The sequence below is a fragment of the Paroedura picta genome, chromosome 6 (assembly GCF_049243985.1).
Source record: "Paroedura picta isolate Pp20150507F chromosome 6, Ppicta_v3.0, whole genome shotgun sequence".
NCBI lineage: Eukaryota > Metazoa > Chordata > Lepidosauria > Squamata > Gekkonidae > Paroedura > Paroedura picta.
The window spans coordinates 12,791,064-12,811,036 of NC_135374.1; the positions used below are offsets into that span (position 1 = coordinate 12,791,064).

General features: G+C 45.9%; 2 protein-coding genes across 6 annotated transcripts in view; one reads left to right on the top strand and one right to left on the bottom strand.

Annotated features, from left to right (window-relative positions):
* Nucleotides 1-4,856: 4,856 nt before the first annotated feature.
* CMTR2 (cap methyltransferase 2) lies at nucleotides 4,857-12,693 on the bottom strand. The gene is made up of 3 exons (XM_077341460.1): nucleotides 12,499-12,693; nucleotides 11,164-11,261; nucleotides 4,857-10,240 (listed from the first exon to the last, which is right to left on the bottom strand). The coding sequence occupies exons 2-3, from the start codon at nucleotides 11,208-11,210 to the stop codon at nucleotides 7,939-7,941; spliced, it is 2,349 nt and encodes a 782-aa protein (XP_077197575.1). The 5' UTR covers nucleotides 11,211-11,261; nucleotides 12,499-12,693; the 3' UTR covers nucleotides 4,857-7,938.
* Nucleotides 12,694-12,835: 142 nt separating this feature from the next.
* Nucleotides 12,836-19,973, top strand: part of CEP295 (centrosomal protein 295) — a 39,220-nt gene continuing 32,082 nt past the window's right edge. For 2 of the 5 annotated variants that reach the window (XM_077341450.1, XM_077341453.1), the window contains exons 1-5: nucleotides 12,850-12,970; nucleotides 14,668-14,794; nucleotides 15,194-15,394; nucleotides 17,228-17,349; nucleotides 18,707-18,800. In XM_077341450.1, the coding sequence (XP_077197565.1) occupies nucleotides 14,687-14,794; nucleotides 15,194-15,394; nucleotides 17,228-17,349; nucleotides 18,707-18,800 (525 nt within the window). In that variant the 5' untranslated portion in view covers nucleotides 12,850-12,970; nucleotides 14,668-14,686. Of the gene's footprint in view, nucleotides 12,971-13,665; nucleotides 13,816-14,667; nucleotides 14,795-15,193; nucleotides 15,395-17,227; nucleotides 17,350-18,706; nucleotides 18,801-19,973 lie in introns of those variants that run through there. The other 3 variants (XM_077341452.1, XM_077341451.1, XM_077341454.1) reach the window with 3 other exon arrangements.

Sequence of the window (19,973 nt, forward strand, 5' to 3'; positions counted from 1 at the left end):
TATATAATTATATAATATAATAATAAATAAAATAAAGACTCATGCATGTATTTATCATGAAAGTGATCATTGAGGCATAGTATGTTTAACTTGCATTATAAATATATATGTATTTTAGTATATTTTAAGCTTTCTACCTATAAAACGTATAATATCGGGAAGCACGTTCATATTTTTAAAACTTCTCTGTGGTTTCTTGGTGCAAGAAACACGCACAGAAACTCACAAGGGACTAAAAGTCTGGCACAGAACACTTTTTTCATTCCATTTGAAAGCATTTGTTACAGAGCCCTGAACAGTGTCCTGGCAAATTTTCCAATAAAATTTTAATTTTATTGACTGTATTCTGGACAAGTCACATCTGCCCCCAGGGCAACACACGCAGGGCAACACACTGCCCCCAGGGCAACATACGCTACACAGCTGTTTGTAGCGTCAGGGACTAAATCATTGTTGGGCAGAGATCACAGGACCTAATTGTTTACCTCTGACATCAAGACCGGGCTACTGGAATGCACTGGCCTCCTCGCCAAATCAGTTCGGAAACTCCAGTTGGCACGGAATGGCGCAGTTAACGGGAGCTAGATGAAACATGCATATTACTTCCGTTCTGCAGTCACGCCCCTGGCTGCCCAGCAGTTACTGGGCTCAACTGAAAGGTCTATTCCGCACAAACTTAAAAGTGGCTATTTGGTTGCCGTTTCTAAAATCGCTACTTAAAGTAGCGAAAATTGTCCGTTACGCACAGCTGCGTTTTTTTGCGGAATTTGTCACTTTGCGGTATTTTCGTAACCCACAGGTTTCAATGCACAAAGTATTGGCTGTTGCATCCAAAACCCCTCACCACTTTGGATCCCCGTGTCTGTGAGACTGTTTCCCTCCTTACTCTCTACCATGACAGCTTTGCTCATCCAAACAGGGCCTTCTGTGGGTGCCAACTTGCAAACAGGCAAAATCAACATCTACCTATTCACGTACTTTCTCTGGCCATTTCCTCATTAGGAGATATACCTTGTTTTACCCCCCACCCTTTTGGATTTTGATTGAATGCTGTGGGTTGAAATTTGCTTTCCGCATTTGGGTTTTCCTCCCCTCGTTTTCCATGCTGTAATTCACCTGATTTCTGCATTGTCGGAAAGAGGCAGCTTCCCATCATGCTTTGCTCCCTTCCCTTCTTCTAAACAGTTTTTTCTCAAAATGGTGCTTGCTTTCTTTTAATTCATAGAATCATAGAATCATAGAGTTGGAAGGAGCCATACAGGCCATCCAGGCCAACCCCCTGCTCAACGCAGGATCAGCCCTAAGCATCCAAAAAAAGTATGTATCCAACCTTTGCTTGAAGATTGCCAGTGAGGCCCCTTCATCTCACCATTCTATGGACCGCCTCCCCTTTTCCCAAAGATGTTTTTTTAAAGGTTATCACGTTACAACACTGCTGCATTGTATTGTAAAAGACTGCTTTTTCAAACTCACAAATACATCAGAAGGGGCCTAGTAGATAACACTAGTGGTCCATCTAGTTCAGCATTCTGTCTCACACGGTGACCAACCAGTTCCTCTGGAGGGCCAGCAACATGGCGGAGAGGCTGAGGCATTTCTAAGAACATAAGAAGAGCCCTGCTGGATCAGACCAGTGGTCCATCTAATCCAGTATCCTGTCTCACACAGTGGCCAACCAGTTCTTCTGCAGGGCCAACAAGTCATCTTTATTTCATTTTTAGATTGCCCTCCCGGTGAGACAGTTCAGGGTGGTGTACAAAGTTGTATATAAAATGCAATCACTAAAATAAATAGAATTAAAGTTTTAAATTAATTTAAAATGGATAACAAACAGGTTAGCAGCATCAGTTCCTCTGCAGAGCATCTATTGAGATTACCCTAAAAGCCAGGCTGGGCTGGGAGTAAATAGATGAATAACTTATTTCTAGTTCTCCCAAAGACCTCCAGCTCTCTTTACTGTGGAGAAGTCACCAAGGTACTTAATTTCAAGTGTATCTCCCTCCTGAATCAGCAGAGTGCCTCTTTCTTCTGGGCTGACGTCCCCCACTTGCAGAAGGGTATTCGGGTACATCAAAAGTAAAGAAGGAAGCGGGTGGAAAACATGTTTTGAAATTATAAACCTGAAGTCCGTCCAATGTTTGGCAGGTGACCAAATGCTGCCATGTTATACATGTGATTCCCAAGGATCAGATGCAGATCAATTAACAACCTCCACTTCCTCAAAGCCGCACACCATACAGACACACCCTGACCCCCCATGCCTCTTGGCTTCAAAAGAACATCGGTCCAAACACAAGCTTACATTCATCCCAGGTAGGAAACACCTGTACTTGCCCTCTCAGTAGGCTTCAGAATTGTTTCTCCCGGATCTTCTAAATTTAGAAGCTTGTGAGCCCCAACAGAACGCATTGCCAAGGTTCCTAAACAGCTGCAGGCAAAGTGGATTGAAAGTTAATTAGCCTTTCTATTGCAGCTAATTATGCATATTATTATAATTGAGGGAACATCCTTTTCATGGTTGTGATGAATTCTCCCCAAGCCTCAAGACTGATTGGAGGGTTTTGGTTGCAGACCGTGGGGAGATCTGTGTGAACTAATTTATGCGTGTGCTTTCAATTTTGGAAGTTCTTCTAGCCAGCCTTTGGAGGCCAAAACCGGCACATTTATGCACAGCTCTTCTCTCCAATGACACGCTAAAACGCTGCGGATGCACTTGCTTTGAAACGGGGAAGAGTAGAATCATAGAATCATAGAGTTGGAAGGGGCCATAGAGGCCATCTAGTCCAACCCTCTGTTCAACGCAGGATCAGCCCAAAGCACCCTAAAGCATCCAAGAAAAGTGTGTATCCAACCTTTGCTTGAAGACTGCCAGTGAGGGGGAGCTCACCACCTCCCTAGGCAGCCTATTCCACTGCTGAACTACTCGGACTGTGAAAAACCTTTTCCTGATATCTAGCCTATATCGTTGTACTTGTAGTTTAAACACATTACTGCGTGTCCTCTCCTCTGCAGCCAACGGAAACAGCATCCTGCCCTCCTCCAAGTGACAACCTTTCAAATACTTAAAGAGGGCTATCATGTCCCCTCTCAACCTCCTTTTCTCCAGGCTGAACATTCCCAAGTCCCTCAACCTATCTTCATAGGGCTTGGTCCCTTGGCCCCAGATCATCTTCGTCGCTCTCCTCTGTACCCTTTCAATTTTATCTACGTCCTTCTTGAAGTGAGGCCTCCAGAACTGCACACAGTACTCCAAGGTGTGGTCTGACCAGTGCCGTATACAATGGGACTATGACATCTTGTGATTTTGGTGTGATGCCCCTGTTGATACAGCTCAAAATGGCATTTGCCTTTTTTACAGCTGCATCACACTGCCTGCTCATGTTTAGCTTACAATCCACAAGCACCCCAAGGTCTCGTTCACACACAGTGTTACCTAGAAGCATATCCCCGATCCATAATAGAGTGTGCAACGATAACAAAGAACCCACCATCTGCCAGGTGAACTCACTCGGAAACCTTGGGAGGGTCACACCCTTTCAGCCCAGCCTCCCTCACAGGGTTGTTGTGAGAAGAAAAGCAGTGCATGAACCTCAAGGTTATAAATCCACACAAACAGGTCTAGGGATGAACTCAACAGCAGCCCCTCCTGAGCTGCCCACACCTGGGTGAGACAGCCTGAAGTATCTGCCAGCTTTGAGCAAGGCAACCACGAAGAGTTCGGTTTCTTGGTGGAACAGGCTTCCTCGGGAGGTGGTGTGTTCTCCATCTTTGGACATTTTTACACAGAGGCTGGATAGCCATCTGACGGAGAGGCTGATTCTGTGAAGGTTCAAGGGGGTGACAGGTGACAGTGGATGAGCGAAAGGGTTGTGGGTGTCCTGCCTAGTGCAGGGGGCTGGACTAGATGACCCAGGAGGACCCTTCCAACTATTATTCTATGAATTCTGTTTTTGCCCAAACCCAACCAACATTTCAACCTACTCTGTAGAAAAGCCTTTCTCAATTTTTTACCATTTTTCAGGCTTCAAGAACCCCCAGAAGTGGTCCAATCATGCAGAATATGATTGAGAAGCTTAGATGTGTACACGGTGACCCTTCCAGCCCCTCCAGTGGTTATTTTGGGAGGGGCGAGGTGAGGCCAGGCTTCCCCCTAGACTGAGCCTGTGCTTTTAAGCTTTCCTAAAAAAAAAACCCACCAAGGAAGCCCTAGGGCAATCCCATCATATTTACATTCCTGAACTGCAAACCAAATTTACAATTACCTGCTTAGGGGACAGGCTCAAGTTGCAGCATTTCTCAATTTTACCATTAAGAAATCCCTGAAATCTTCTTCAGGCTTCAAGTAACCCCGGAAGTGGCACGATGGTACAGAATGAGGTTGGGAAGCAGAGCTGTGGACATGCCCACCTTGGGCCCCTCCTCCCCTTCCTACCATCATTGGTTATTTTGGGAGGGGGGTGAGTGGGTCAACATGACCATATATGGTGATATCACCCAATAAATGTATAATAGCATTTAATATATATATATACAGAATTTATTAACCCACGCATTCGGGAAACCCTTCCAAGGGCATCAAAAAACCCCAGATTTTCACGGAAACCTAATTGAGAAAGCATGGTTGTAGGACATCAGCTTAGCATGCAGAAGGTTCTAGGTTTAATCTCTGACCTCTCCAGTTAAAGCACCTGGCCTGTGACCTTGGAGAGCTGCTGATGGTCTCAGTACATCACATTGACCGTGATGGACTTGATGGTCTGATTCAGTATAAGACAGATACTGTGTGTGCATCAATAGATTCTTCTCGCAATTTCCGCTGCTGCTATTGGTAAAGAACCCGGACAAAACAAGAGAAACACGGCATAGAGTTTTATTAGCCAAAGTAGAAAAAAAGGTGGACTTTTTTTAGAACTTCACTAGATCAAAGTTTCTGCGGTCATAATTCCCAGAAGTCAAACAAGAACAGCATTAGCTTCCAAGCTCCGTGCTCCTTGTTCCGAAATGCCAGCCATCTTTTTGAGAGCCGAAGATTTAAAATCCGAAAAGAAACAATTTACAAACCAGGGAAAGAATTTTAAATAAGCAAAACCTTTAAAGAAAGGCATCAAAACCTTTAAAGGAAGGCATCAATCCACTTCGGACCAGCAGTGGAAACATTTAGAAACCTGAATATGCTTGCTATCCTGTGAAAAGAAATGAGCACTTAAAGCTAAAAGCAAAAGGGGAGAGGGCAGAGAGAAAACGGAAGACGTTCTGCCCCTGAAATATTTGTTTATATAGCATTGGCTAAATGTTTGCTGCCAAACACAGGAACAATTTGCACCTTACTCCCCCTCCCCCCATACACACACATTGCCAAAAGCACATAAATAGGAGCTGTGGCTTCTGGCTGAAAGAGGCAGCTGCAGAAAACAGGGGCAGGGTGAGAGGCAAGTACCTCTTGCACCCACCCATTCTTGCACCCACCCATTCTCCTCTGCAAGTCACAGCCACCCTCCTACCTGCTCCCTTTTGTGCAATAGCTCAGCAAGGATCAGGTGGTGGGACATGGGCTCCAGACACGCCATCCCTTCCATGTGCCTAATTCAGATTACAAGAAGGAGCACCATTCTCAAAGAAGTCCAGTCTATATATTTCTGCACAGCTGTGTTCCCTGCAAGGAGAACTTGGAGGCCTGGACTGTGCTTTAAATCAGGGGTAGTCAATCTATGGTCCTCCAGATGTCCGTGGACTACAATTCCCGTGAGCCCCTGCCAGTGTTTGCTGGCAGGGTCTCATGGGAATTGTAGTCCATGAACATCTGGAGGACGACAGGTTGACTACCCCTACTTTAAATGATTTAAGGCAGTGGTCCCCAACCTTTCTGAGGCTGGGGACCGGCAGGGCAGCGGGCCGCACCCGCACATCACGCATGCGCGAATGCGCCATTTACGGCCGAAATTGCGCATGCTCAAAAGTGCAGCACATGCGCGATTTCGGGCGCAAATGGAGCATTTGCGCTTGCGTAATGCGCGGGCGCAGCCCTGATTCCCTCTTCCCCCCCCTCCCGCAGTAAGAAACTTCCCGGGCCGCAAGCTTGCGGCCCGGGAAGTTTTTTACTGCGGGGGGGGCGGGGAGAGGGAGCCGCGGCCCGGCGCCATGGCCTTCGCGGCCCGGCAGCGGGCCGCAGGTTGGGGACCACTGATTTAAGGCCTCTTTTGAGGCTTCCCGGTGGGAGACAGTTTTCCAATGGAAAGGAAGCCACCGGAAAGTTCTTACCACCGGGAATCCATCTGAGACAGAATTCCATGCACATTTTAAAGTGAAAAACTTCCTTTAAGGGGAAAGGGTGGATAATTAACCCTTGGACTGCCAGCTGCTTTTTCTCTCAAAAACTACCTCGTGGGGGGGGGGCAGGACAACTAGAGATCTTTTCGTGCTTTAATAAAAAAGAGAATAGAGAATAAAAACAATAAGGAAATAAACCCCACCCAACCCCCTTTCTCAACTAGCTGCTTTTCATTTGGGGGCTGTAAGATAAACATGTGAGATAACCATGTGAGATGAACATGGAACATCATGTAAAAATGTAGTTTGGCCCCAACCCTAGGAGCAGCTTGCCAGATGAACATTCCGCACAAGTTTGTTAACCCTTGTAACAGTTCGTCACTATTAATTTTGCTATGAATTCCTAGCCTATAACGCTAAGCTCCTGCAAATCTATCAGTCCAACACATAATTGGACAGGCACGAAAGTAGCAACTTAAAAAAATAAAATGCACTGGAGACACACAGTGGCACAGTAAATCTTCCTGGGCTTTGTTGCAGCCAAGCCGCAAAAGCAGCAGAAATATCAACCACTCATACTCAATGAAATGAAAAGACACAGGGCAAATGAAAGGACACGGGTCTGTTCCGTTCCTCTCTACAACCATCAGCACACTGTGGAGAGATGTCAACATGAACCGAGGATTTACACACTCTTCAGGTCTACAGCAACAAAGGCATTCGTGACTGTACAAAAAGGCTGCCCTCATGTTTAAGGCCTGACCTACATTAAGGGCTCCGTGTAGTTGTGTTCCACTACATGGGACCACGGAGGAACCTATGCGAACCAAGCCGAGGTCCATAACAGCAAGAGCCAATGGAACACATTAAGATTCACACACTAACTACATAAACTTGAATAGCGCCACAGTGTTCATTTTCCATAGGTGAAAGTTAAGGTTTTCTGGAGGGCATGGGGGTAGGGGTGGGGGCCCAATGACTCAAAAACAAGCAGAAAAATCTCTATTTTGGATGGGGCTGACAAGAAGGCCCAGTGAGCCAACTCAGAGATCAACTCTGCGCGAGAAGTCCCTTTCTTTCCCTAGGATCACAAAGGCTGCCTCCCATTTTAGAAAACGGGCATGAGCACTTCATGACAAGCTCTTACATATGCCTGGCACCTCTTTGTACTCCCTTCTTTGCGCAGAGGGTGAGGAAGGGATGGTTCTTTAATTCTGGGTACCCTTGAGGAACGGATATGGGTTAGCTAACATTAGCTTCTCCCCCTACTCCAGCACAAAGCAGGATTCTTAACGCAGGCTTTAAGCCCAGCTTTAGTACCAGTTTGCCAAAGCGAAAATAAAGTCGGGGGAAGACACGCACGTACATCCCTACACCACAGGTCACTAGACTTCACGTTCAGGCATCCTTGCTTCTTCTGGAAGGGAGGGAAGCCACGGAACTGGGCAAGTCTGAGACAAGCAGGGTTCATACATGCGATTATCAAACGGCAGGCAACACAAGAGGTCCTAAACGCCAAGGCCTCTGCAACCAGAAATGCAAACAATGGGGCAAAGGCATAATAATTTTCTAAAAGATTAAAATCCGTGTGCAGGAGGGGGGGAATGTTTCCTATGCTTTAAAATACTTCTTTAAGAAAAAGGAGACGGTTTTCATCCTGGTGCTCCCGAGCTAAAGCTGCGGCGTTTGCTGCAGCTCAGCTTGGGCGATCAAATGCAGCTGCCTCTTTGCGATCGCCGTGTTCAGGTCCCAGAGGAACTCCAGGAGCGGCCCCGTCAGGACGTTTTCCATCGGCACAAGCTGCAAGATCTGCTGCGGAGGGTCGGAGTCCTGCAGAGAGGACATGTGCTGATTCACCTGCTGCAGGTATTGGAAAGCCGGGTCCGGGAGACGCCGATACCCAGCACACAAGAGAACAGTGCTGGTCCTTAACGGCTGTGATGAGATGGGTCCAAGAAAGGCGATGCGCTGGAAGCAGCTGTGCAGGACGAACACCAGGCCCGCCATGAAGCGGGTGAAGCAGGACAGGACCGGCAGAACCAAAGCATCTCCCTCCCCAAGCTGGGGGAGCGAATGCAGAAGGCATTCCAGGAACTGCCGCTGGTACTTTGGCTCTCCGTCGTGAAGCAGAGAACAGCGGAAAGTCAAGAGAGACGCCGACTCGAGGAGTTTAACTTCCAAGTCGGGCTGGCTGTCGGCTTCCCAAATCCCCGGGAAGCCCACGACCAAACACTTGGTGGGGCTGAGGCAGGTTTCATTGGGAGCCTCTTCAGGATACCTCGTAAGGTGCGACAATTCGGACAGTACCGACGGCTGCGTCAGGACACAGGACCGGCACTCTGGCTGAGTCCGCTCCAAGAGGGAGTCGAGGTTCGCTCGGCCAACAAGAGACTTTTCGAGCGCTTCGTTGAGGTTCTTGAGGACCTCACCGTCACAGAAGGGAGAACATTTCACTCCCGGCAACCTCGGGCCCTCCAAGAGGTACCATAAGTGACATTCCAGGTCACGCGGTTCTCCTTCTAAAACGCAGGCGCTCCCCGCGTTAGCGAGCGAGTGTTCTTCGGCCCATTTATTGAGGCAGCCCTTGGCCACTTTGTCCTCCCACGAGAGGGACTCCAGCCACTTCCTTTCGTTGTACGTGCAAAAATATTTGCTCCTTTGTCCGCACCACTTGGCGTTCAGGCTGCAGCCCGCCCGAGGCTTCTTCACTATCCAGTTACTTCTGGCAAGGGGTTTCATCTGGAACCTCTTCAAGAAGAAGTCCACCGCGCAGTCCCGTAACAGGCCCAGCCTCGCCTGCTCCGCCTCATCCATGCCCTCAAACAGCTGGAGGTTCTCGGAAATGGTCTCGACTTGATGCCGGTGAAAGAAAGAACAGCACTCCTCGTGCGTCTTGAGGAACGAGTCCGGGATTAAGTGCTGCGGAAAGAGGGATTTCCGGACCAATTCCGCCCCAAAGTTCTGCGTCATCTTGGACAAGAGCGAATGGATGGCCTCTCCGCCAAGATAGTGGAGGCAGACCACGTACACTTCAGAATTCCCCGCTTTGCTCGTGGCCGGTTTGAAGACGTGGACCTCTTCGAACGAGCAGTTTAGGAGAAAGAGCAAATTGACAGAGCAGTGCTCGAATAAAGTGAACATCTTCAGGACAAAGGAGCCCCCGAGGCCGAGAATCCTCAAAGCGGTGACCGTTTCGCAGTACTGTAAGGAGGACACAAGCGCTTCTTGTTCACCGGGGTTTCCTTGGCAGTCAAAGCTCCCATCCGCAGTGACCAGGTGGACGGCGGCCATGTTGCTCACGAAATGCTGCAGCCCTGTAAGATGCGTCAGCGTCATGACATCTCCCGTGTTATCAGGGCCAAAATACCACCAGGGCAACGTATTCGCGATGAGCCGGTCGTCCATGATCATCATGAGGGTATCGTTGGCTTCGTGGTACGGGTTCAAGGTATTGGCGACCCAGTTCCAGTCGCAAGGGATACGGTGAGACTTGAGGTAGTGGTTGAGGCTGGCTATAAAGGCTCCAGGAGCTTCGCACAGATGGACAGTGTTGAGTTCCCCGTTCTGAAGAGCGTCACTCGGGAGCAGGGGAAAGCTGCCCAGGATCTCGTGGAATTTGCACCAAGCTTGGGTACACAACTCTGCACCTGCAAACTTCTTGATATATGCAATGATTTTGCCCGCTTTGTTGGTGAAGGAGGTGTGTTGGTGCCATTGGTCCAGCTTCTTGTCACTCAGCAGGTTCTTGACTTGGTTCAAGGAGTCCTTCAAGGCGACGAGGGAGCTGAAGTCCTTGTGATCGCTGGTGAATGCCTGGTTGGGTTCGGGTAGCTGCCATTCATTGTTGGGTGGTTTTCTATACAGGAACTTCTTCTCAAACAGTTTGGCTGTTTCAACGACGATGTCAGGGCTGAACTGGTCGACGTTTATGATTTGCTCGACGTACACCTTTTTCTGTTTGTTCATTCTCAAACTGAAAATGAAGGGGAGGAAGAACGAAGAGAAATCAAAACATAACCATTTAAAACCATGCATTTATTTTAAATGTTTATGAGCTGCCTTTCTACCTGCTAGGGAATCAAGATGGCTTGCAATGTAAATAATAATAAAGGGCAACAAAATAATAAGACATAAAAGCCACGTGTTAAAAATCAATAATTTAAAGCTGTCAGGAGGCAGAAGAACAAACCATAGACCATTGTGAATGAAACTGTCTTTAACTCTTAAAAGATCAAGAGTGAGGGGGGGGGTCAGACACACCTCCCTTGGGAGGTTGCTTCGTAATCATGGGGCTGCCACTGAAAAGGCTCTGTCGTGAACACTTCAGATAAGCTTCTCAGGCAAACTATGATCTACTGCCTACAGAGGACGCTTCCCCCCCACAGGACCATCTTTTTAATAAAATGTTGTCTGGAAGGTTAGTGCTACAGCATGTTCCTAAAGAAAACAAGGGCAACAGATTTCTGGCCTAACCTTGCACACATAGAAGAGTTGGTTCTTATATGCCGCTTTTCTCTACCAGAAAGAGACTTAAAGTGGCTTACATTCACCTTCCCTTTCCTCTCCCCACAACAGACACCCTGTGGGGTAGGTGAGGCTGAGAGAGCCCTGATACTATTGCTTGGCCAGAACAGCTTTATCAGTGCTGTGGCGAGCCCAAGGTCACCCAGCTGGCTGCATGTGGGGGAGTAGGGAATCAAACCTGGCTCTCCAGATTAGAAGTCCACACTCCTAGCCACTACACCAAGCTGGCTCATTGAGCAGCAGCAGAAGGGTAAGGAGACAAAGAGTTAGTCTATTCCTGCTATAGCTCTTGCATTTCTGGAGATCCCACACCTACAACTACAATTGTGACACCCCTAATGGGGTTGCAGCTTTAGATAACATCTTGCTCACCTGTCAGAAGTCATGCAGAGATTCCTGCTGGCAGTTCTTCTGCACATGCTGTAGATGGGCCCAATCCCACCCTATTATAGGGACAGAATCCAGCGCTTCTACAAGAGACATAGATGAAACCATTTCATTTCACACCACTTTGTTACCCCATGGCAATAGTTTTCCAGCTGTGTTTTAGGGATCCTTAGGGTTCATAAGACATTTCATCATAACATCTTAAATCAAAACCAACTTTTCCTAAAGGATTAAGCTGCCATTACTACTCAGTTTCTCCAACCATGGGAAATATTCAGCGTCTACACCCGGGCTTTCTCAACCATGGTTTCATGAAACCCTGGGGTTTCTTGATGGCCCTGGAAGGGTTTCCTGAATGGGTGGGCATTAATTTTTAATGTATTTTAAAAATTTGTTTAACATTTATCAGTGGTATGTCCATATATGGTCATGTCAACCTGCCCCTCCTCCCAAACTGGCCAATGGCGGGCCTGGAGGGGGTGGGAAGAGGAGGGGAACCAGGTGGGCATGTACACAGCTACGATTCCTGACTACATTTTGCACGATCGTGCCACTTTGGGGTTTATTGGAGCCTGGAGACTGTTTCAGGGGGTTCTCAATGGTAAAAATAATCCCCAGCCATGTTCAACATTCATTGTGGGCACAATTTCATTTAATGTGAGGCAACTGAATGCTAGAACATTTCCCCATTCCCAGAATCATAGAATCATATAGTTGGAAGGGACCTCATGGGTCATCTAGTCCAACCCCCTGCACTACGCAGGACACTCACATCCGTATCACTCATCCACTGTCACGTGCCACCCCCTTGAGCCCAAGAATCCTATGCAGCATAACAGCATGCCTGGGTCAATATAAGGGTCCTGGGAATTTTAAGTCTGCGGCACCGAAACTCAATTTATTCCAGCAATAATGTTTGCGAGCCAAAGCTTAAAGCAGAACGAAGTCCCACACCAGCAGCACCTCTAAGGCCAAAACAGTTCCATGCAATACATTTTTAAAAATTACTCCATAATCAATAAAGCCCAGTCCATCTTAAAGGTGCCCCTGGACCCGAATTTTGTTCTGCTGCTCCAGACCAACCCACCAGTTTCAAGGGCCGTTCAACATCCCTTGGAGGTGAGAAACTATTGCAGGGAACAAGAAGCGGAACGACCAACCCCGTCCCGAGACGGGCCTCGCTGCAACGCAGGCACCCCCTGCATCTCCCCCATTAGCTCAACTACAACAAGCACCCCCCGGGCTCTGTGCACTGACAACAACGCATTCCCAATGCACCCACCGCCCACAGCTATGCATTGGAGAGAGCGAGCACTTCACCTTGATCATAGCCACAACTGACGCTGGAAAAAAGAACCACGCAAAAGAAAACTCCTATGGCTAAAATCAACCCCAAGTCCCCGCTGCAGCTACTACGCATGCGCGTTTGCTTCCCTCGTAATGTCAGTAGGCTCCGGGCAGCTTTTGCGCATGCGCAAATTCTTTTCCGTACTTCAGTCCTTTCACTTCCTCGGGGAGGGGCAGGATTTTTCGCATGCGCGTTTTCGTTCGCATTCCCTAGCGGCGCACTTTGGGGACTGGTGGCGCATGCGCATCACGTCCCTTTGTCGCTTGAGCCCGCCAGGTTTCCCGCTCCCTTTTATGGTCCCTCAGAGTTCCTCTGCCGCGAGGGAGGAGGTTGGTGTTGCGCGCGCGCGGAGGCGGGCGGTTTGAAGCGGCGGATGTGACGTCAGAAGCGGCGGCCTGGGGCAGGGGCGGTTGGAAGCGGCGGCGATGGCGGATGAGGGGGAGGGTAAGGCTGGGCTCTTGTTTTTTTGGAGGGGCTGAGGGAGAGGCGGCCTTGTCGGTGCAAAAGTTGGGGGGTCCTTCTGCGGGAGCGGCGTTCCTTCTTAGGTTAAGTCAAGAAGGATAAATATCAATGGGATATGAGGGGAGCCTCCACATTCAGTGGCAGTCAACCTCTGAATCCCAGAGCCATGAGGCAGCAAGAGGGTGAGGCCTCGGCCTCCATGCCCTGTTGTTGGTTCTTCAGGGGATCCAGTTAGCCATTGTGTGAAACAGGATGCTGGACTGGATGGACCACTGGTGTAACCCAGCAGGGCTTTTCTGATGTTCTTAGGAAGGCCTCAGAGCATATTTTAACAAGATCCGCCCCCCCCCCCTATTTTTTAAAAGCTTCTTTCCGTAGGTTCATTAATTTGCACGTTTGGTAATTAAAAGGTTGCTGGGAGCCCGATGCATCCAGCCAGGAGATGGCCCACTGTTGTGTTTTTTTTACTGTTAAAGTGGTATTTTAGTCAGACATTAGTGTTCTTGGAGTAAACTTTGCAAAGGGGGTGTGGAGAAACTCAAGAAATCCTTCCTTATGTGAAAACCTTGAAATTGGAGAATTTAACACAGCAAGGAGCAGGTTTATATACACTGAATTAGTTTTTATGCAAAAGACAGTCTTGTACCTGGAGTCTGTGCATTCAATCACATAGTGTTCCATTTTGTCCTGGGGTGTGCATAGCTGTAAGTATGTAAGAGGTGCCCTGTTTGGTTAGACCAGTGGTCACATGTAGTTTTGTATCCTTTTTCTGTGTACATGGCCAACCGGTTACCATGGAGGGCTAACAAACAGATGTAGTAAACAAGGTATGATGTTGCCTCCAGCATGCTTATTGCAAAATTTTATTGAATTCAGTATTACAAATGTGTATTGAAGTTGCTTCACTTTCCAAGTTTGTTATGCTTTTTCTTATAATTGCTGCTTTATATCCTGTGGATAAGACAAGGCCTTGCATTCATTCTTCCTGACTGTGACTTCTAGATGTTTCCTGTGTGTTTATATTCCTGCATCTCCCTTTCTTTTTAACCTCTAACAATTTGCCTTACTTCCCTCCATTTTATCATAATTAGCATAGAAAACAACTGGCTAACAAATAAATTTATAGTGTCACTGAACGATATAAAGTTAAAGTATAAACATGTATTGATAAGAACTTTGTGGGCATTAATTTTTATGTCTTACAACAAAACTTTCTGATAAGAAATCATAAATAACCATTGTGCTTCTGAGAGTTCTCGAGAGAGAGACTATAATAAAATCATGACTGAAAATTCTAAGTGCTATCATGAAATGTCTAGGAGCCATGGGGCCTTGGTGCCTGGGATTTATTGAGTTCTGGGTTAGTCAGTTAATTGTTAATTCATGTTTGTTCCCCTCCACCACTGAGTTTTAGATCCTCTGGGAAGTAAAAAAGGGTATATTTTGCCTCCAGGCATCAAAGGAAGTGAAAATCATGTTTTGGGAGATGTTCATTATTTACGGTGTATTACCTCAAGTTAATCGTATGTGAGGCTTTTTTGTTTAAGATGGTAAATGGAGATTAGAGAATACCAAGCAAGCCTGATTTTATTGCACTATTAAAGATTAAAGATACCTGTGAATTTCTTGTACTTAGATATATATTAAAATATCTCTTGCCTTTTCTTTTCCGAATGCAGCATAAGCAGTGATAAAAACATGAAAAGAAAAGTGGCCAAAGGTGGAAGATTAAGACTGAGTCCCAATGAAGAAGCTTTGGTGTTAAAAGAAGAATATGAAAGAAGAAGAAAATTAAGGTTGCAGCAGGTATGTTTTCATTGTTGACAATAGGAAAACGTCTAGAACTGGCCCTAGACTGGCTTATTGAGCACAAACCCTACCTGCTGCCTTAAGAGACCACCTGCAGTGACATGCTTCTTGGGGTGGAAAATTAACTTGTGAGGGTACCAGTTACTCGACCTATTGTGGTTAACCATAAGCATATCAGAATGTGATATACAAATCTGTTATCTCTGCTCCCCCCCCCCCCCCGCTTCTTACTGCCTGCCTGTATTCTGCATGTGCTAGGGCTATATAATTATGGAGCCAAATGGCTTGCTAGGATGTTCTGGTTTAGGTAGGGACACCAGTGGATTGAATTTGGAAGCAGGCTGGCTAGACTCTTCTACAAAATATAGAACCAATGACAAATTACTTTTTTTCTAGGTTAGAGAGCAGGAAAGAAATATTGCCTTGAAAATAAGGCAAGATGTTAAGCAGCGAAGAGATGAGCAGCTGCATCAGTTGGCAGAAGAACTGAAGGCGGAGTGGCGGAAAGCACAAGAGGAGAAGATTAGAGCCTTGGAAAAGCTTTACCTGGCGAGCCTGAGGGCTATAGGAGAAGGGCACAGACAGGCAAAAGAAAACGTAAGGTGGTTTGAGATTTTTGCGATCATGCCTGATAATTACTGAACGGAAATCCTAATGGCTTTGATTACTGAAACGAGTAACGTACTTTAATTTAATATGATTTGTTAGATTTGTAGAGCCGCTCCTCTCAGCATAGCCATTTCAGGAGGACGCACAACAATTTAAAACCAATGAGAACAATACATATAAATTATTTGAAATCCATCAAAGAGCAGTGTAGTTAGCGCTTTTTTATTCCCAGGCCCGATCAGAACTATTCATCTCATCTGGAGTGTTATGAGGGATAGGAAGGGGGCTCCTAGATGTTCCTTGTGGCCTGGCCTCAAACAAATGCCCAGTAGAAGAATGCCGTCTTGCAGGCCCTGTGGAACTCAATGAGCTCTGACAGGGCCCTTGTCTCTTCTGGGACCTTTCCCCCCAAGTAGGCCAGGTCCAAAAAGATCCTGGCCCTGGTTAAAGCCAGGCAAACGTCTCTTGACCCAGGAACCACTAGCCCATTACAACTGATGAAGGCTTTTCAGGGGACGTATTCAGAAAGGTTGATCCCTCAGGTACGCTGGACCAGGACTGCAAATGGTCTTAAAGGTCAAAAACAGCACCTTAAACCCAATGCGGCACTTCACTAGGAGCCAGTGCAGCTGCCTGAGCACAGGGTGTATATGATCTCTCTACGGCGTTCTGGTGAGCTGCATTTTGGACCAGCTGTAACTTAACATAGTAAAGATAAGGGAAGGCCCGCATAGAACGAGTTACAGAAACCTGATCTGGAGGTGAAGTTTGCTAAGTGATCTGGAACCAGATAGGGCTCTATTAGCTTAGCCTGGGAGCCCCCATGGATATCATCCCTGGGTTCCTGGCTATCTGTACAGCAGTAAGCTGCATACCATCCAAGCTGGGTAGGCTCCACGCTATTGGTCTCTTTCTACCCAGCCACTGAATCTCTGTCTTTGAAGTGTTCAGCTTCAAGTAACTCTGCTTTAACCATTCAGCCACAGCTTCCAGACACCTGGCAAGTTATTTGGGGGGGGTCGGCTTCCCACTCATCAGGAGGAAGAGCTAGGTGTCATCTGCTTATTGATGTCACCCAAGCCCAAATCTTTGGACCAGCTGGTAGTAGGGTTGAGAAGTGATAGTATTATTTTACTCAATCTGTGTACAACTGGACTCATGTAAACAAATTTTGTGTATATGAGTGTGTATAAATATATATATATATATGCATATGTGCAATAATGTTTTGGGCACCTAGGGTTGGATCCAGCAGCTCCTATTAAGTGGCTCCTGTTAAAATAAAGGTGCCGTTGAATACAACCTGTTCTATCCAGCTTAACAACGAAGCTTGAGCAAGAATAAACTGCATACCTAAATCTGTTTGATTTGATAAAATCACACTGTTTTCAAATAGGGTGAGTAGGATCGCCATCTTAATTGACCAGCTTAGCTATGGTGATTTAGTCTTGAACTGATGCCATTTAATACTTTATAAACTGAAAGCGTTTAGCTGCTTGTACAAAAAATGGCCAGTATATGTGGCCAACTCTAGCATCTTTGGACATAACATGGCCCTCCTGTTCAACTCTGGCAAGGCTAAAATTAGGATGAGCTTGGGCAGAAACTCCTTGTGTTATCTCTAGTGCACCATGTCCAGTCTGGTGTGCAGGCAGTGCCTAGGACTGGGATCAAAACGTCTGAATGGAAGGGAATGTATGTAAAGTTGTGGGACAAACAAACGTAACTTGATTATGCAGACTGTTTGAAATGTTATTTGTTGCTGTTAGCAGTAATTTGATGCTGTGCCGACTAAGCGTAAGTTAATGTTTTATTTCAAAGAAACCTGATCCAGAAGCTGTAGCAAAGCAAAGGGAAAGGAAACACAGAGCCGAAAGGAGGCATAAAGAAGCCCTCCAGGAGCAGAAGAACCAAAAACAGAAGCTACAGAAGGAGCAAACATGGTAACTGTTGTAACTGTACATATGATTAATTTTCTTTGTTTTAACTGTTGAAAAGCTCTCGTCTCATGACTGCACACTTAACAAATCTCAGTAATTACATATTCTGAGAAAAGTATAATTTTCAGTAGCTTAAGGGACTTCTACAGGTGAATTAGTACAGAAGACTAGGGGTTAGTCCAGAATACTAGGACCTGAGTATGGTTGTAAGCCTATTATCACCCTTCAAAGCCCATTGACTTCAATGGATTTAGAGGGGATATAACTCTGCCTAAGATAGTGCTGGAAGTAATTGGCCCTTAGAACAACCATATGGCTCAATATTCATAACTGAAGTTACTCGTCTGAAGACCTCTTGGTTTATCGGTAGCTGACCTGGTTTGGTCCTTGGGTTAGTAGCTCTATCCAGGAGACTGGATTATACTATTGTTAGAAGGTCTAGTTTTCAGAACAGCAGCTGTCATCTCATTGAATAATCTGCTTCCCAGTAAGAACTCAGTCTGGGAGGGAAGGTGGCACAGTATAATCCAGTCTTGTAAGATCTCAGAAGCTAAGCAGGGCCAGTAATTGGGGAGACCACCAAAGAGGGCTCTGCAGAAGAAAGCAATGTCAAACCACCTCTGCTTCTCATTTGCCTTGAAGGCCCCTTGACGGGGGTCACCATAAGTTAGTAGCGACTTGACAGTGCTTACGTACATAAAGAAGAATGTAGTCCAGCCAAAACAGATTTAAATTGGTTATGTCCATAGATATTAACATTTCTGGAAATGTTTAAGCCATAATTGGTGGGCTTGGGGGGGGGGAATTGAAATGCATGTAATATTTACATTCCTGTCAGATATAAACTTACTTTATTGTTTTGACATGATGAGAGATGTAGAGGCCAATAAGGTTTTTTCAGGTAAGAACTTTTGAGGCTCATCTGTTTGACTTTTGAAAGCTAATACCCCCAAACTCTTCTTAGTCTCTATTGGACTCAAATCTAGCAATCTTCTGTAAGTTTTACATAGAAATAAGCCCCACTGTCTTCAGTGGGATTTATTCATAAATTGGTATGTAGAGGATTGGGTTGTCTTAAATTTGTCTGAAGGACACAGCTTTCCATTTTCCCCAAGGAAAATAGATGATGTCCTAACATGTCCCAGTAACGTCCCCTTCATTATTTAACATTTGTTTTCCAGCTCAAAGTCATATAGTGCTGCCTGCTAAAATTTATTCTACTTGAAATTTAGCAAAAGGGAGATAAGTAAATATATTGATCGTGTTTTAGTTAAATGAATTTTGCTGTTTGTTTGACTTGGCCCTGTGTGTGAAGTTCCATTTAAACGTTTTATTTCTTTGCTGCCTCTCTTCAAACAAGGAGAGCAAATGCTCGGAAGCATGCGTTAGAAGTAGAAAAAGAGAGAGCAGCCAAAATTGCAAGCCTGCCTCCACCTCCGCCCCATCCTTTTGAAGTGAGTATTTTCCCCAATTTTTTTTTTACAATCCCAATGATTCAGCTCATTAGAATGGTCTGTTTTAAATAGTGATGAATTGCTGGCATTTTACAAATGTGTCTTCAGATAGGCAATCTGTATTTAGCTGAACACACTTCATGTTTTAAGACAGAAATGGGAAATTTGGCACTTTAGGGTATAGTTGATGCATTGTGAGAAGTTCGAAAAGCAGATGTCACCTGAGATATTTTATTTGTAACATCCGAAGCGTCACAAAATGGCGTGCAAGCTCTTGAGACCTCCTTAGCAGTCAGGTTGCTGACTACCAAAAGAGAGAAGGCTGTGTGGTACAAAGAGAATATAATAACTCAGGGCGCATGGTCAAACAGTGCATCTGAGGGGAAAAGGTTAAGTGAAATCAAGGTTAAAACATCTGAGGTAATTCAGTAAGAACTCTGAGAACTTATAGGCACAAACGCCCGTTAATATATTTCTAGCAATTGAGAGTTTTAAAGCTTTTTACACAATCTTAAATACTCCAGTATACATTCTTGAGTTTAATTGACTCGGTTTCCAGAAGGCAGGGATAAACTACTAAATGCCCAGATTTCGTCTACAAACACACCAGACCAGGGGTCACTCTAGCATTTGGAGCTATCTCCCTTTCTCTCACTAGGAAATGTATCCCTTTTCCTGGTGTTAATGGAGGTCTTCACTGGGCCGTCCAGTCCTCCTGGCCAACCTTCCCAGTCCTCTGCCAGTATTAAATTTTTTACAGTTAGAGCTAAGCTAAATTAGGGCTTCTCCAGCTCAGTACTAATTCTCCTCCACAGTCAGTTCCCAGGCCTTTCTGCTCAATGGATGCAAGTCATTCAAGGCACTCTGACTCTGTGAGGCATTAACCTTTCACAGTCCATTAGATATTTAGACAGCACTTATGAGCTTTTAAAGTCCAGTCCATTACACATGGCTAAAAGTACACACTATATGAGCCTGAACATTTGTGGTGAAATCTCATGTCAGTCATTGACTCTCTATAGTCTTAATTCAGCCCCGAGTGTTGGTTTAGAGTTCTTACAGCCACCCAGTAAACCAGGGATACTGAAATAATTCCTGGATAGTGCTTTGAAGATGCTCTGGGAGTATGACAAATAAGTTACTGTGTACATTCAACTATGCTTTCATAAAAAT